This window comes from Capsicum annuum, chromosome 3 (genome assembly GCF_002878395.1).
Source record: "Capsicum annuum cultivar UCD-10X-F1 chromosome 3, UCD10Xv1.1, whole genome shotgun sequence".
Taxonomy (NCBI): Eukaryota; Viridiplantae; Streptophyta; class Magnoliopsida; order Solanales; family Solanaceae; genus Capsicum; species Capsicum annuum.
Window position 1 is genome coordinate 222,754,376 of NC_061113.1, and position 16,455 is coordinate 222,770,830.

Genomic DNA, 16,455 nt, shown 5'->3' on the forward strand with positions numbered 1-16,455 from the left:
ATCACAATCATGGATCCACCTCTATATCAATCTCACATTTATATTCTTTTTATTTCATTATCATCACGATATGTCACGATACTCTTGCAAAATCAAATGACATACAAAAATATTGAAATTGCACATATTCTATTTTTAAGGGACCTTTGTTTAAATATTTGAGATTTTTTTTTGAAGGCGGAAGATTAAATTTCTGAAAATCCTATACAAAAAGATATACGAGATTATTGTACGTTAGTTTTATATTCTCTCTTATGTATCAATCCTATTCACTCTAAATAGTAAAAAATATTTAATGTGCAATTAATATGAACTAAATGTAGATGTGCTTGACATAATTAGGTAAGCCTTTGATTGCACTATATAATAAACAACTTTCATTATTTTTTTTTTCATCCCTAGGTATTGAGCATTTAGATGTTTTTTTTTAACGCTCCCCCACTTCCAACTCCCAAATTATTATTAGTAATTTTTATAAGTATATTTTTGAATTTCTTTAGATTTCTTGCTTCTATCTCTTTTTAATTTTGTAATCAACTAGATATAATTTATATAGATCTGAAATGGATGACAACAATTGGGATTTAGGCGCAGTTATAAGAAATTGTGGAATTAATAGACCTAGTAATGATATAACTCCTAACTTAGGCTCCGAATCATTAAATTTTGATGATGATGATTTGAATTTTCTTGACAGAATTTTTGGTGTTGACAACAATAATTTTGATTACATAGCTCCTACAAATTTTTCAATTTCTCGTCAGGAAAAATCATATGATCAATTTGATGACATCATAAACCCCACAACTCCTGTTTCTATAATTGCTAATCCATTTAAAATCACTAACCAAAATGATAACCAACAAATATACTTACCACCCATTCAACCAGCTCAAGTTAGCCAACAAGTTTTTCTTTCTTCACCATCAGGTGTTGAAGCACGAGAGTGTGTGCCAACAACAACAACTACTACAATATCACATGAATGTATAAATCTGCAACAACAACTCTTGATGTGGGATTCCACCTTGACCATGAGGAATCCTCCGATTCAAATTCGTAAAAGGTAAGTATTTCCCTTATTTTATTTTATATATTTGTGTTTAACGTTTTGTTTTAATTCTTTTCATTTGAAATTAGTAAAAATCAGTCGATATGGACTACATATGAATTGTTTCAAGAGGAACTCACAGATGATATATGGTCATGGCGCAAGTATGGTCAGAAGTTTATCAAAGGTTCTCCATTTCCAAGGTTTGATCTCTTTAGCATTTATTTTTCATGTTATTGAAAATTTTGTTCATTCTCAGTTTGTGTGACAAAAAGCAAAAGTCAGTACATATTAATGACTTGGCATATATATGTTTGACCTGATTATTATTTTGTATATATGACATAACAGGAACTACTTTAAGTGTAATACATCAGAGCTCTGTCAAGCAAGGAAACAAATTGAAAAAAGTTCAAAGAATGATTGTTTTTTCTTGGTAGCCTATTCCGGTATGCATAACCATGATCCACCCATAATTCGTAGATCTTTTTCTGATTGGAACCATAGTTCCAAATATAAGCTTCCAAAAGGCATAAATATTATTCCCAAAGCATTAAAATTGAATGCATCACCTTTCTCATCAAAGAGTGGTAAACGTTATAGAGCTTCATCTACACTTGAAACTGAGAGCACATCTCGCAAAAAAAATAAAATGATTGTTGAAACCATGAAGAACAATGTTGATGATAAGGAGGAGGAGAATATTAATGAAGATGTTCCCAAGGGATTTGAAGAACTCAACTAAGTCCTCCGAATGGGGATGAAAAGCACAAATAAGATCAGATTTTTTCCCCTTTCCCGCAACTCTATCTATCTGTAGCTTTTGTCTTTGTCTTCTAGTCATGTTTTTGTTTTAGATTAAGTGTGTCCAAGTAGGTTTTTAGTTTGAACTGATGCTTTTCTAGCTAGCTAGATATGGACCTTTTTTAATTCCGTTATTTTATGTCGTTATCCAATGTGACAATCTACTCTGATCCCTCTCAGAAAAATTTGTCTTAACTCAATTTATTTAGTTCATTATACTATAAATATAACCAATACAAACACATACATACACATACACACACACTACGTTTGGTTCATTTTAACTATCACTTTAAATTTTTTTAAAAAAATTATTCAAAAATAAATGTCAATTTAGGAATTCAAGACTAAATTTAGCAATGGCTATAGCCTTAACATTAAAGAAATAGTTCTTTCAAGTACTGCTCAATTCTAGAAAATAATATAACATACATAAAAAGGGCTAGTTAGTAACTATAACTTATATTTATTATTTTTTTTTAAATATAATCAACATGAAAATAGCTAAAACGATGGTTAAGAGGAGAAAATATTCTCTTATGTACACTTATAAATTAAATAAAAAAATTATATTTTGAGATCTCTTATCTAAGAAATGAATATGTATTACGTATAAAAAAAGAAAATTTATTTAAACATAAAAATAAGTTTTTATAAGACTATAAAATGAAATCTCATGTTAAAATGGAAAGAAAAAATACAATTTACTTGGATTCAATCAATTCAAGTAAGAAAATCAGATTTGATTTCTTTGTTAGCTTTGATAGTTTCAATGTAAAATAAATGTGTGTTGATATATATGTATCTTATTCTTCATCAGTAGAAATATGCACTAGATCTCTCGCCTCATGTAGACATGCTTGCTTCTCGTTCTTTGGTCACTCCTCTTACTAGTGTTACGAGCTTCCCAAGTTGGATGTAACTTCCCTCTCCAATCTCACCTATTTCATTCTTCTATTGAGTTAGTTGCAATATTGATCCACAAGAAGCTCACCAAACTCTTAAAATAGCAAAACTTAATATGAAAAAGATTGAAGGAAGGAGACAAAAAAATTTGAGGTAAATCTACCTCTCCAGCGAGCAAGAGCACGGGTACTTGTGAAAACTGCCAATTAGAATATATATATATATATATATATATATATATATCACAAGAAGCTCAACAAACTCTTAAAATAGCAAAATCGAATATGAAAAAGACTGAAGGAAGGAGAAAAAATTGAGGTAAATTTACCTCTCCAGCGAGCTAGAGCAAGGGTACCCGTGGAAGCTGCCAATTCGATTTCATATATATATATATATATATATATATATATATATATATATATTCCTCTAATTTTATTATTTAGAAAATTATGATGTCAAAATATTATGTTTACACAAGAATAATATATATACTACTATCAACTAAACAAATATATCATGATTGAAATCATTATTTCAATCTACCATGGTTTATAGTTGAGTTTTATTTTTAATACATGCATGTGTTAAAATAATTTTCACACATATAAATCAATTGTATGATCTTATGGGTTAGCATTAATCAGAAAGATAGAATAAGTAATTTTTTTAATAATCTATTAAATTACATTTGATGGTGCAATTTTTTTCCTTTATATCATCAATAGTTTAAAAATATCTTAGGTGTTATTTTTATTTCTAGTTACTCCTAATTTTTTCTTTTTGTAAAAACACTTTTATGATCATCAATCTTTGAGTGAGAAATATGTGTCATATAATTTCAAGTATTGAAATTAACGAAATTCTTATGTCTTCAGTGTTGCTAGGAGTACATTTAATGCAATCTCTATGTAATCTCTGAATGAACTATTATACATTTTAATTATAATGAAATAAAATTTTGCATAATTTTAATGAAGAATACATAATTTCAATATTGAACATTCTGTTATTCAATTCATTTAATTTTACTTGTCATATTATGAATCGAGTATTTCAATAATCACGACAAAAAAAAAAACTAGAGGGAGTACTTATTTGTCACGGCCCATATGGTTGTAAGTGACACCTTCCATTCTCTGCCTTTTTCTCCTCCTCTCACTTGCCCTCTACCACAAATTGCTGCCCTACTGGCCGATTTGGGTGCCTTTGCCCTTGCTTCTGTCGCAAGTGCTCTCACCACATACGAGAAAATAGGGATAGAGGTCAGATACTAATTTGGATCATTAGATACCAATTGAAATCAAGTAATAGCACAAAAGAAAGAAAGTTGAGTTTTTCTTATGTCTGGTACCCTCTCGTAGAAAAGTACATACGTCTCTGTACTATTCTTCAAGATTCAACTAGACAAGTCCTTATATTATGAGATCGACAAATCTAGGACTATGGTACCAGTTTTTTCATGATCAAAATGATCATGAGTGACATCCACACTAATCCTTCAGTGTGAGAACCATACGATACCCTTCAAAACCTACCTCAATCGAAGAAGGTAAAGTCCAAGCTAATTTGCAAAAACTTTTCATTTTCTCAATGTATCAAATTGTTCATGGTCTGAAATAAATAAATACAAGAATAAATAATCATTTACTCTACAATTTAAGCCTTGGGGGTTCTTCTTTTGGGGAAGAGGGGATTGTATATGGACCCTATGGGCTCGTTTTATTTATTTAATAAGAAAACAAAACAAGTCCAACCTTGGGGATTCAAGCCAACTAGTCCTAACTCTTTTTATAGCCCATGGCTTCAACTAAGAATTTTTCAATCACCAAATGTCCAACAATTTCCATAATTTACGTTCAAGAGTACTAATTCCATGATAGGAGGTGTTTTTTTTCACCCTAAAAGTAATTCTAGATGATTTTACATCTAACATAGATTTTTTCCTTCAAATTCATGAACTTGGGATTTTTAACCCACTACCTCATCCTAACAATTTTTCCTAACGACTCTAGGGTAACAGAAGATTGAATTACAACAGGAAATCACCCTAGTCCTCGACGAAATCGCTTCTTAGAAATTTTGGACGAAACTTTTGATTTTATGAAATAAAACTAAGAGAAATTCTAACCTAAGTGATTTAATCTACACGTAATTCTCACTAATATTAACTTAATTAGGATCTAAACTCAAGAATTTCACCATAAACCCCCATTATAACGATTCTATGAATTAAATGAAGGGAAAAGGCTCAAATATGCCACTGAACTATTAGAAATAACTCATTTATGTCATCCGTTAAAAATTGGGCTCATTCATGCCATCGCCGTTACAAAATCAGCCCATCCATGCCATTACTTTTTAACAGATGATTTTTAAAAACATCCTTGTCATGTGGCAACTTATTAGAGGGCCACGTCATTTTTAATTTTTTTAATTTTTTTTTAAAAATAAATAATTTTTTTTGATCCATTAAAAAGAATCCTCACAAATTTTTGATCCATTGAAAATTAGTTTGATCTATATTTTTAAAATTTGATTAATTTTTCATGAATATATTCTTAAAACATTCTCGTTCGATTCGTTTTTTTGTCATTTTTGACATATTAAGATTGTTTTCATATTTTACCTTTAATATTAATTATTTTTTTCTTCAAATTAATTTCAAATACAATAGCAAACATCATTTAATAAATATATTATAATAAAATAGCTATTTTAATTGACGGGCGAGTAACTAAAAGGGAACGGAGAGAGTATACACTCCACGCTTTTTATCACTTTATTTTTTATTTTTCTTTAAAGATTCACGTTAACTAAAGCTTTGTCATTTTTCAGTTGAAACTGAAAGATATATAAACATCAAATATTATTATTATATTATTAATAGTTAGCTTCTCATTTTACCAACTGTACGTATACTATATACGTCAGCATGTTGTCGCCTTCTTGTTTTTGTAATGATAAATGATGGTGCATAAAGTGTTACGTACAAATGTTGAATGCTGATTAGGGGTGGCTCAACCCTTTAGGAGAAAAGGCGACCGCCTAAGACCCCAAAATTTGAGGAGCCTATTTTTGTTTAGTAATAATAAATTATAAATTTTAAGAAATATATTAAATACTATTTATAGAAAAAATAAAAATTTTATATAAAAAGATAAAACGGAAGGCCTCCGTATGATTTTCGCCTTAGGTCATAAATTTGTTTGAGCCGCCCCTGATGCTGATGATGTCATTGTATGCTTAATAAAAAATAAAAAAATAAAAAGTTACTTACATTCGGCTGACAAAATATTTCATGTATGCTAAGACATACTATATGCTTAATTAGAATAGCGTTTGAAAATAAATTTTAGTAGTAGATTTAAAAAAAAAATTCTTTAAATATTTGTTTGATCATGAAAAATTAATCAAATTTTAAAAGCACAGATCAAATTATTTTTAATGGATCAAAAAATTGAGTGGATTCTTTTTAATGGATCAAAAAAAAATTTAAAAGAAAAATTAATTTTAAAAATAAAATAAAAAAAAATAAAAAATGACGTGACCCTCTAATAAGCTGTCACGTGCCAAGATTGTTTTTAAAAACCGGCTGTTAAAAAGTAATGGTATAGATGAGCCAGTTTTGTAACGGCAATGGCATAAATGAACCCAATTTTTAACAGATAACATAAATGACCATTTGTGATAGGCATATTTGACCCTTTCACTTAAATTAATTAATTATGTTAGAATGGTGTAATTATCATACCTCATCAATGGAGATTACCGTAGTTGGTAGGAAATCGCCTCTCTCGAGCCTTAGGATGAGTTTTTGGATGTAAGGAAGAAAATATATTCTAAAATCGGGAACCAGTCTGTAGCGATCATCTACTCGCTATGACGATCCGCTACAATGGTTATCTACCCGCTATGGCGGTCGGCTGCTTGCTATGGCAACCCCTCTACAGCGTCAGTGGACCACTCTAGCGGTGCCTAAAAGTAACTCTGGGGGACTTTTTAGGATTCCCGGCGCCATTTCACAACACACACTTGGTTTTTCGACAACACAGGTATAAGCCATCGCGGCAAATGTACAACTGGAGTTCTACTATGATTCAGTTTCTCATTCCAAAAGTTTCCATGGACTACTATACCTCTACTCTATCTGAAATAACCTCGGAATCATCAAACGCTACACCACGAGGCACAAACGATGTGTAAACTACAAAACACCAGATTTCTGACAGAAATCACTCTAGCCTGAGATTTTAGCAACTCTCATCCTAGCAAAAATACTCTAACCGGGAACTTACACCCTAACAAAAGCTAGAACTACGGGATGGGTAGTGATATTAACCTTCACTTGTCTTGGAGAGATACTTGTTGTATTGCAGATAATTATGTCCCTCCCATCATCAGTATCCCAATTTAATGGGTGAAACCTCCTCTAATTAGGTGCAATATCAAATCAGATGGAAGCTCACTATGTGGATTGAGGAGAGCAGGAGGCATTATCATGAATCGAGATGGAGAGATGATTTGGCTGAGATTAAAGCTGCTTTGGTTGGTCTTCAATATAGTTCTTCTCTGGGAATGCAAAATGTGATCCTTGAGATGCACTCCAAACTCATTGTAGATATGATTAATAAACCTATTTGAAAAATCCAAACACTGATGATGAACATCATATTAAAGACTGCCGTGGAAAACTTAATGGTTATTATTTATATATTCTCTTATTTCAGTTTATGGAATATATATTCTCTAAATGCATCTACTTAATTAAAAATAGAGTATTTTTGCATGACTGGAACAAATAATAAGATTGATTGTGGTTGCTATGTGTTCTTCTCCTATACAAAAATATTTTATTTCCTTCTATATTGCGTTCCTATGTAAAACATGATAAGAAACTAATTTATAAGCAGTTAAAGAGCAACACTTTGATTTCGTAAACATATAATACAGTATGACTGTAGGAGTCATGCTTTCGTCAAATACAGAAAATAATAACTCAATCCAACAATGTGTAATAGCTACCTTCTTATTTAAATTACATATTTTTATATCTCTTTTATTACCAAAATTTTCTTATAACTCTAGTATAATAAAGAAGTAGTAGTTCTTTTTACTCAATTCTCAAAAAAAAAATCTAATAAATAAGAAAACTTAGTAAAATGTACCTTATTTTATTTTTTTAGAAAAAATGATCCTTTGAGATATCTCACGTATAAAAATGAAAAAATCTCTAGTAAAAGAACATAAAACAAAGAATAAATTAGAAAAGACTATAAAATTAAATCTTCAATTGAAATGGGACGAGGGGAGTATATATATCTCCATCTCTTCGATGTAATTCATACAAAATATTTTTGAATTTTTTTCATATGGAGTAATATACTTTACCCTCTCCAGACCTCACTTTGTGGGAGTACATTGGATATGTTGTTGTTGTTTCTCCTCATGTGGTTTGGAAATTAAATAATGATGTCTTTAACACTGTCATATGACGTCAAGAGCTTTCTTGCCTACGTTCACAAGATATTATTATTACTAGTTTAGGTATACGCGCTTCGCACGTGTATCTCACTTTAACGAATTCAAATATTACACTAAATAGGATATTTGTTTAAATTGATAAAGATGCATATAATAATTAAATTCAACATCTTTTGAATATGTAAAGATGGAGAATTTATTTAATTAAATATAGCCTTTACCAAAAAAATTCTCAAAGTCGATTGACATTCATCTAAATTTGTAAACTATAACAAAACAATATAATGATAGAGATATGAAAATAATATACAATTAAATCTAACCTTTACACAAAAATTTTATCAAAGTCAACGAACATTAAACAAAATAATATGATGATAGAGATATCAAAACAATACATCTAAAACTAACATTTACATAAAAGAAATTCTCAAATTAGAGATATCAAAACAATACAATTAAACCTAATTTTTACCTAAAAATTTTTTTTCAAAGTCAGTCGACATTTATCTACCACCTGTAAACTATAACAAAACAATACAATAAAATTAAAGAGATATCAAAACAATACAATTAAACCTAACCTTACACACAAAAATTCCTCAAAGTTGATCAACATTCATCTACGACCTGTAAACTACCACAAAACAATACACTAATAGAGATATTAAAACAATACAGTTAAACCTAATCTTTACCTTAAAAAACTCTTCAAAGCCGACCGACATTCATCGACTACCTGTAAATTAAAATAAAATAATATAATAATATAGATATCAAAACAATGCAATTAAAACTAATCTTTACATAGAAAATTACTCAAAGCTAATCAACATTAATCTACGATCTATAAACTACAATAAAACAATATGATAATGATCGCAAAAATTCAGTCTCCAACCAAACTGTCTTTACCACCAAATATATGGAGCAAACAATTTGATTCAATATTATTGATGAGTATTCAACTCTTATCCAGAGCTTAAAGATGTAATCTGACAACAAAATATTTAATTAATAAAAGTTTACCACCAAAATATAGCAGCAATTGACTGAAAACTTACACGTTATAGGATAACAAAAACCCTAATAGCATGTACCTAGAAACAAGGAAAAAGGCTTTTCTATAAAAACACCTAATATGTACTTGAGAAACCCATGGGAGAAAACACTTAACTTTTCAAATCACCACTTCGTTTTGTCTGTTTTTCTATTGGAAAGAAGAAGAAGAAGATGATGTTTCCAAATGTTAAAGCACGGGAAATCTACTTTCCTGAGGAAATAATAGTGGAAATTCTTATCAGGTGACCTGTTCAATCTCTTCTTCGATTCAAATGTATTTCGAAATCTTGTAACATGTTGATCTCCCATCCAAAATTTAAGGAGAAACGTTACCATCATGCTAAGAATAATAAAAAAATTCTTATTGCTCAAAGGCTTCCTGGGACTCATACGATTTCATATTCTTCTTCTTTTTCTTCTTCATTAAAAAAGCTGGCAAGACAGCCCAACTATTATTTTAGTCTTTACTTCTACATTATATCTATTCGCCAAATATAAGGTACTATAATTAGGCCTCTTTTAATAATGGTAATTTTTTATTTTTCCAAAAATATATAAATAAGTTGTACAGTTCTACATTAATAAAGAAATTTTATTTTACTTCTACGATTATATTTATTTGCCAAATATAAGGTATTATAATTCAGACTCTTTTAATAATGGTGATTTTTTATTTTCCAAAAATATATATTATTAGTATTTAGAATAATTATAATTTAAAAAAATAATAAAAAGACGATTTTGTCTAAAGAATAGTGTTTTAATGAAGTGTAAAATGTTCAAATCACTTTTCTAAGGGCCTTCACACTTTTAATATATTATAGATATAGATTATGGATTATAGATTATAGATTATAGATTATATATACTACTATCAACTAAACAAATATTATAAATTACCGTAAATGGGGGAAGTTCATAAAATAACATGATATAAACGAGGCTTATATATGAGTTTTATCTTTTGTGTATGCATTAACTGGTTTAAAGAATTTCATACTTATAAATCAAGTATAAGTTCTTTTGGACTAGTATTAATTTGAATTTTGAAAGATACAATAACTAATTTGTCATAATAATCTGTTAAATTAATTTAGTGCTATAGAACATAGATTTTCTTTTCTTTATATCTCAACTATCACTTTTATTTTCTTATTCCTAATTTTGCCTTTCGCTAGGGGACACTTTTTGGGTCATCTATCTTGATGCGAGAAACATGTGTCAAATATCTTGATTAACAGAATCTGTGTCTTTAGTGTTGCTAGAAGTAACATTGAATGCAATATATATGTATAAACCGTTACAAATTTTGATTATATTGATATGATGCTTTCCACAGTTAATCAAACAATACTTGATAATCAATATAACGGTTTATCGTATTATTTATTACTATTCATCCATCAATATTTATATGACGTATAATATATATATATATATATATATATATATATATTGTTTCTTAAGGAGTGTATCAAGTCAAATATGGACGTAGGAAGACTAATACTATGTGTTTTTGCATGGAGCCTTTTTTTTCGGGGTTATCTTTGATTTTTGCCTCTCAAGTTGATGGTTTTTAACCTTTAGCTCAGTTGCTCATTTAAAAAAAATATATGGGCTAAAGTACCCTTAACTATGGCCAAATCTCACAAGACATAGGTTTAGAGAAGTTTTGTCTTATCAGACACAAGTATAAAAAAAAGGCAGTTTGGTACATTAAAGTTTCCGCTACGCAGGGTCAAGGGCTCCACCACAATAGTGTATTTTATGCAACCTTACCTTGCATTTCTGCTAGAGGTTATTTTCAAGTCTTGACCTTGTGATCCTCTAATCACATGAAGACAACTTTACCAGTTACTCCAAGGTTTCCTTATTTGGCACTAGTGTGTGTAGTATCTAATTTTCATGGCATAAGTTTACAGAGCCCGACAAAATTTCGGTGAGAATAAGTTATGTTGCTTAAGACATAACTTTGTGGGTCATGAAACTAATCTTATGCCTCTATGAAAATATATTCAAGTAGAATTAAATTATGAACACAACTTACGTCTATTTAACATGTAAGAGGCATAACTTGTTATGTCTTAAGAACCTCAAGATTAATTCATGCCCCACGAAAGTATATACTACACGGATAACAAAGTGAAAATCGAAAAACCCTTAAGGGGATGAGACTTGAGATAGAGACTGAGATCTAGTCGGTTTTCTTTTTGTTTAGTGAAAATCCAAAAACCCATAAAGGGGATGAGACTTGAGATAGATACATTGAGATCTAGTCGATCTTTTTGTTTTCATTGGTGTTTGGTATCCATATTGAGACCTGATTAAATTTGGATTCATGCATTGTAGGATCCATTTTGGGAATGATGCTCCCTAAAAGAATTTTTTTTATTTTTACGGACTAAGACCTAAGACTTCTAGTTAAGAGTGAAAGATTTGAACCATCCATATCAGAACTCATATGATTGGTCCAATCAATTTGGGTATGAAGGAATCAAATGAAATCAGAGACCCCTTCTTTTTCTTCTATGATTGGTGCATGTGTGGATATTGAGTCCTATCATGAAACTTATCTATGATTGTCACTTATCAAACTCTTTTGCAGTAGAGAGGTTTCCTGATGAGCAGGACTTGGGTCCTATCATGGTAATTGAGGAGGTTTCGCTGCTTAGGGTTCAATAAATTCTTCTAAGATTTTCTCACTAAATTATATTAATCATATTTGAAAGTTCATCTATCTGTATTTCTTGCCTAAATAAGCAGGATTCATGCTACACATATCCATGCATTTTCATGTTCATTTGAGTCCAATGCTACTTCTAATTCTCCATATGGACTCCACTCTACTGGTATTCTGAATCTCCCAAACCTATCACCAAACACCAATATATATATTGGCTTTTCGTAAAGCATTTTTAATTGTTCTTTTTTGGGTTTTATCATTCATTATTTGAATAATTCACTAGCCTGACTAATTTGAATCCATGTTGAGTATATAAGTTCGTGTCAAAATTCAGTAAATTAAAGATTACTTGCAATCCTAATTTGGGCTGTTGAGAGAAAAGGAAGAGAGAAAGAGCTTTTCTATTTCCCAAAAATAAAAATTATTTGAGAGTACCAAGTCAGTCTTCTAGAAAGTCCTATTGTCCATTATATACTAGCGAGCTCATTGACCCGAACTACAAATAAATATGGGCTCATGTAATATGTTCAACCACACTAATAACACTAACTGAGTTTATGTAATCTGATAGCTCCAACCGGCTTACCCCCCCCGCCCCCCCGAGAAAGTTGGAGCGGTATGCGCTCCCAGCTTGAGCAAAATAGAATGATGGATAAGTCTAGTCAAGGACTTGGTAAAGATATCCGCAAGCTGGCGTGTCATGGGAATAAGAAGCAAATCAACTAGACCTTCAACAAGCTTGGTACGAATGAAGTGGCAATCCACTTTGATGTGTTTCGTCTTCTCATGGAAGATCAGGTTTTATATGAATAGCAACCCAATTGTCGCATTAAATATGTATAGGAAGGTGGACTGTGATGCTAAGATCAGAAAGCAGACGCACAATCAAGTTAACTCAACAACAAATTTACTACAAGACTGGTACTCCGCTTCAACAAACGACAATGAAACAACTAGCTACTGCCTGGCCTTCCATGTAAGCAAGGAATCCCCTAACAATACACAAAAATCAATGTAATGACTTGATTTTTGTACGTGATTATTTATTTTCGTGTGATTTGACCATTTTACTTCTCCCGGTGGTTGCTTTATTGATATAATTCCTAATGTATTTTGATGTAATTTTTGAGAGTTTATAATTTTTTGTAGGCTAAAAAGGCTTTATAGTTGACTTTGGTCAATATTTATTATTTTGTGTATCGAATGACAAAACGGACTATGCCATCATATCTGAAACATCAATTTTAGGTTGGTAACATAGTTGGTGTGATTTGAAGGCTTTGATATCTCATTTTGACGTTGATTCAGAAAGTTGTGAAATTAGATCTCGAGGGTCAATTTTGTGAAAAGGATGTTGTTTAAAAAATCTGATATCTCCATAGAGTATGAAACGTTGAATTTAGTTTAGTAGCATATCTCGTTTGCATTCTAGGAATTTTGAATGAATCTCAAGGGCCCCACCGAAAACATGAAAAAAAAATTTCAAGTTCAGCTGGTAAAGCATCATTTTGACCGCTTTAACAGTAGGAACCAAAACGCCGCTATGCTATGTTAGAGGCTGGCTCCAGCTGGGAAAGGAACTTTAGCGGTGCCCTATCCACTTTAGCGAAGGCCGCTAAATCAACCCTTGTCCAATTTAACGGTGATTGCTAAAGTGGCCATTTGATTGCTTCAACGGTCAATGCTGGCACTACACATATATCTCTCTCTCTATATATTCCACAATATCTATATACATACAATATATATATATATATATATATATGTATATATATAATATGTAGATTTTTTCTCAATTTTTTCACCATTTTTGAGGCTTGAAGCTTCGGGTTTTAGAGTTTTAGATGATTTCTTCCATTGTCAAGTTTGGATAAGATTCAAATTCCTAGTTCAATTATTTTTATTTGATTCTTGTCATCTAAAGCTTGTTATGTCATGATTTCCAAAGTGAAATTTAGGGTTTTAGCTCAAAAGACCTAAATTAGCATTTCTTAGATCTAAACTCAAATTTCAACCCATTTTCACTTAGGTTTTCTTCTCTCGCTTTCTTTAATCATGAGAAATATATTTATTAAATAAATTTTTATTTTACCCTTCTCTTTTAAAAATCCATTTAGGGGGTCCGTTTTGACCCCGACTCGAAAATAGATAATATGAGTATCATCGTTTTCTTTTTGATGTGCAGATCCTATATTTATATATTTTAACTAAGGTCGTTTGTGAGGGAAATACTATGTGATTGGAGTCTTTTGGATTAGATTTTCTTCGTTGAGGTAGGTTATGGCTTAATTTCTTTTAGACTGAGTTGGCTAGTTAATAATGATACAAAAAAATATGTTATGGGTGTGGGTACTAATCATGAAAATGGTGTTATTACTGTTTTATGCCAGTGTGGGGGCCTAGGTTGTTGTTATTCACGGTTTGAGATATTATTTGCTATGTGTGATAGTGTGGGGTCTTATATGATGTTTTGTCTTGGTATTTATACATTTCTTCTTGGTGAAAATTGCCTAAGTTGGAATTTATGTTTTATCAATGACATATTATTGCATATCTTACTCTACTGGTACATGAATTATCTTGGATCATGGATGGTTGGCTTATTTAGTGAATTTTCAGCTCAAGTTTGGTATACTGTTTGTATTCTGAAATTCCCATTCTGTTTTTGGTTATGAGCGTTACATCCTCATATTATATACATCATGAGGCATTAGTACCACTGTAGAAATACCCATTTTTCTAAGAAAATGTGACATATTTAAAAATCCTTTGCCAAAGATCATGTGCTAGAAAGGTGTTTGGTTATTGGATTGTATAAGGATTGCAAACTCTCTATAGGTCCTACCCTGGAGTAGAGCTCAATAGGTGTACACGGAGGGTGTGCAAAAATATCGGGCACCATCATTCTTATTTCATCTCATACATTATGTATTTTTCTATGTTGTACTTTGTGCTTGATTGATCTATGTTTCGTTGCTTCTTTTTTGTACTTGTACTTGGTATATATGTTGATATTTAGAGTTAGTGGAGACAGTGTGGGCTACCATTTGGGAAATTTTCTGATTACAAGTGACGTACCCATAGTGTATATTTTATATACTTTATTTTCTATTTTGCTCAGTTGGTTTATGATACTTACTGAGTACAAGTGTACCGTACTCATCCTTACTGTGTCCTTTCGATATAGATCTATGTATGAGTATGCCGTGTGGTAGCTGATCTCGAGAAGTGCTTGGAGTATTTTTGAGGTAGCGATTGATCTATGCTTCTAAATCGATCTCATATCCCTTCTTATCTAGTTTATGTCTCACTATGTTTCAGAGATGGACTTATGTTGTTTTCAAAACTATCAGTTGTATTATTTTGACTTCAAGATGTACTTAGTTGGTTCTTACAATGCGACAAGAAAATTTTGGGTGATTTATGGTATATTGCTACATATTTTCCACTATTATTGTGTCCGTGTGGTTCGACTTTGTTCTAGAAGTTTTACCTTGGGTTTTGGTGTTGTTTTATTATTTTGTATTACTTTGGGTGTTTGGCTTACTTAGCAAGGCTTGCCACGATAAGTTCCATCATAATCCTTAGTATTTGGATCGTGACAAATTGGTATCATAGCACCTAGGTTCATTGGTCTCATCAGTGTAAGAATAGGGTGTCTAGTAGAGTCTCACAAATGTACGTAAATATTTGTATCTATCTTTGATAGGCTAGAAGATATATTTAGGAAAATTCCCTTATTTTGTTCCTTATCGTGCAGGTTTTTCCATACCATATATTCTAATTTGAGTTTCACTCCTTTCTCTGCAGTTTGTGAGGAATAGATCTCTTGAGGCTAGAGATACAGAGTTATCATCCAAAGAGAGAGCCCAGTCAAGGGGGCGAGTTGCAAGTCATGGACAGGCCTGAGGTAGAGGACAGACATGAGGATCTTCCCCATCTAAAGGTAGTATATGGGGACTTGTGCTAAGCCTTAAGTTGAGCATGTTAAAGATATGTGGCCCACTCCGATCATATAGAGTTCTTCTACCCTAGTGTTGGAGGAGTTATTGATTCATTTGAGGACTCGTTTGGAGGGTGTTCCTTTGAGTGCACGCAGTGTTCCTTTAGCTCTAAGTATTGTACCTACATTTGTGTGAGAGCCTGCCTATGGTGTTTCTTCAGCTCTGAGTGTGGATCCTCCAGTGGTACCAACATCAATATATGGTACTCCATAGACTGTTGGTGTTGTTCCTCTTTCTATACTGGTATCCGAGTATGGTGTTCCGAGATCTGGAATCCACTTTACAGTTTTAGCTACAGTTTACAGTAAGCAGATTCACAAGAGGTTTTCAATATAAACCCTTATAATAGTTTTAAAAGTGGATTTCCTTCAGAATGAGCATACAAATTAAAGGGAGTAGTATTTAGCACCGAAAAGGAAGTGTGGGTTTAGCGCATTATACTTTCCTTCAACTACGAGCCAACG

The 16,455-nt window shown here is 31.4% G+C and overlaps 1 protein-coding gene across 1 annotated transcript; it reads left to right on the forward strand.

The window, feature by feature from the left end:
• The first annotated feature begins 418 nt into the window (after window positions 1-418).
• On the forward strand, window positions 419-2,002 carry LOC107865065 (probable WRKY transcription factor 27). Its single transcript, XM_016711424.2, has 3 exons — window positions 419-1,066; window positions 1,141-1,254; window positions 1,403-2,002. Exons 1-3 carry the CDS (start codon window positions 564-566, stop codon window positions 1,794-1,796), a joined length of 1,011 nt encoding a protein of 336 aa, XP_016566910.2. The 5' UTR covers window positions 419-563; the 3' UTR covers window positions 1,797-2,002.
• The last annotated feature ends 14,453 nt before the right edge of the window (window positions 2,003-16,455 follow it).

Excerpts from the sequence above, each read along its gene's own strand:
- LOC107865065 (XM_016711424.2), top strand. The coding sequence starts at position 564 with ATGGATGACAACAATTGGGATTTAGGCGCAGTTATAAGAAATTGTGGA. Across the intron at positions 1,067-1,140 it reads CCGATTCAAATTCGTAAAAG|TAAAAATCAGTCGATATGGA; the intron begins GTAAGTATTTCC and ends ATTTGAAATTAG. Across the intron at positions 1,255-1,402 it reads AAAGGTTCTCCATTTCCAAG|GAACTACTTTAAGTGTAATA; the intron begins GTTTGATCTCTT and ends ATGACATAACAG.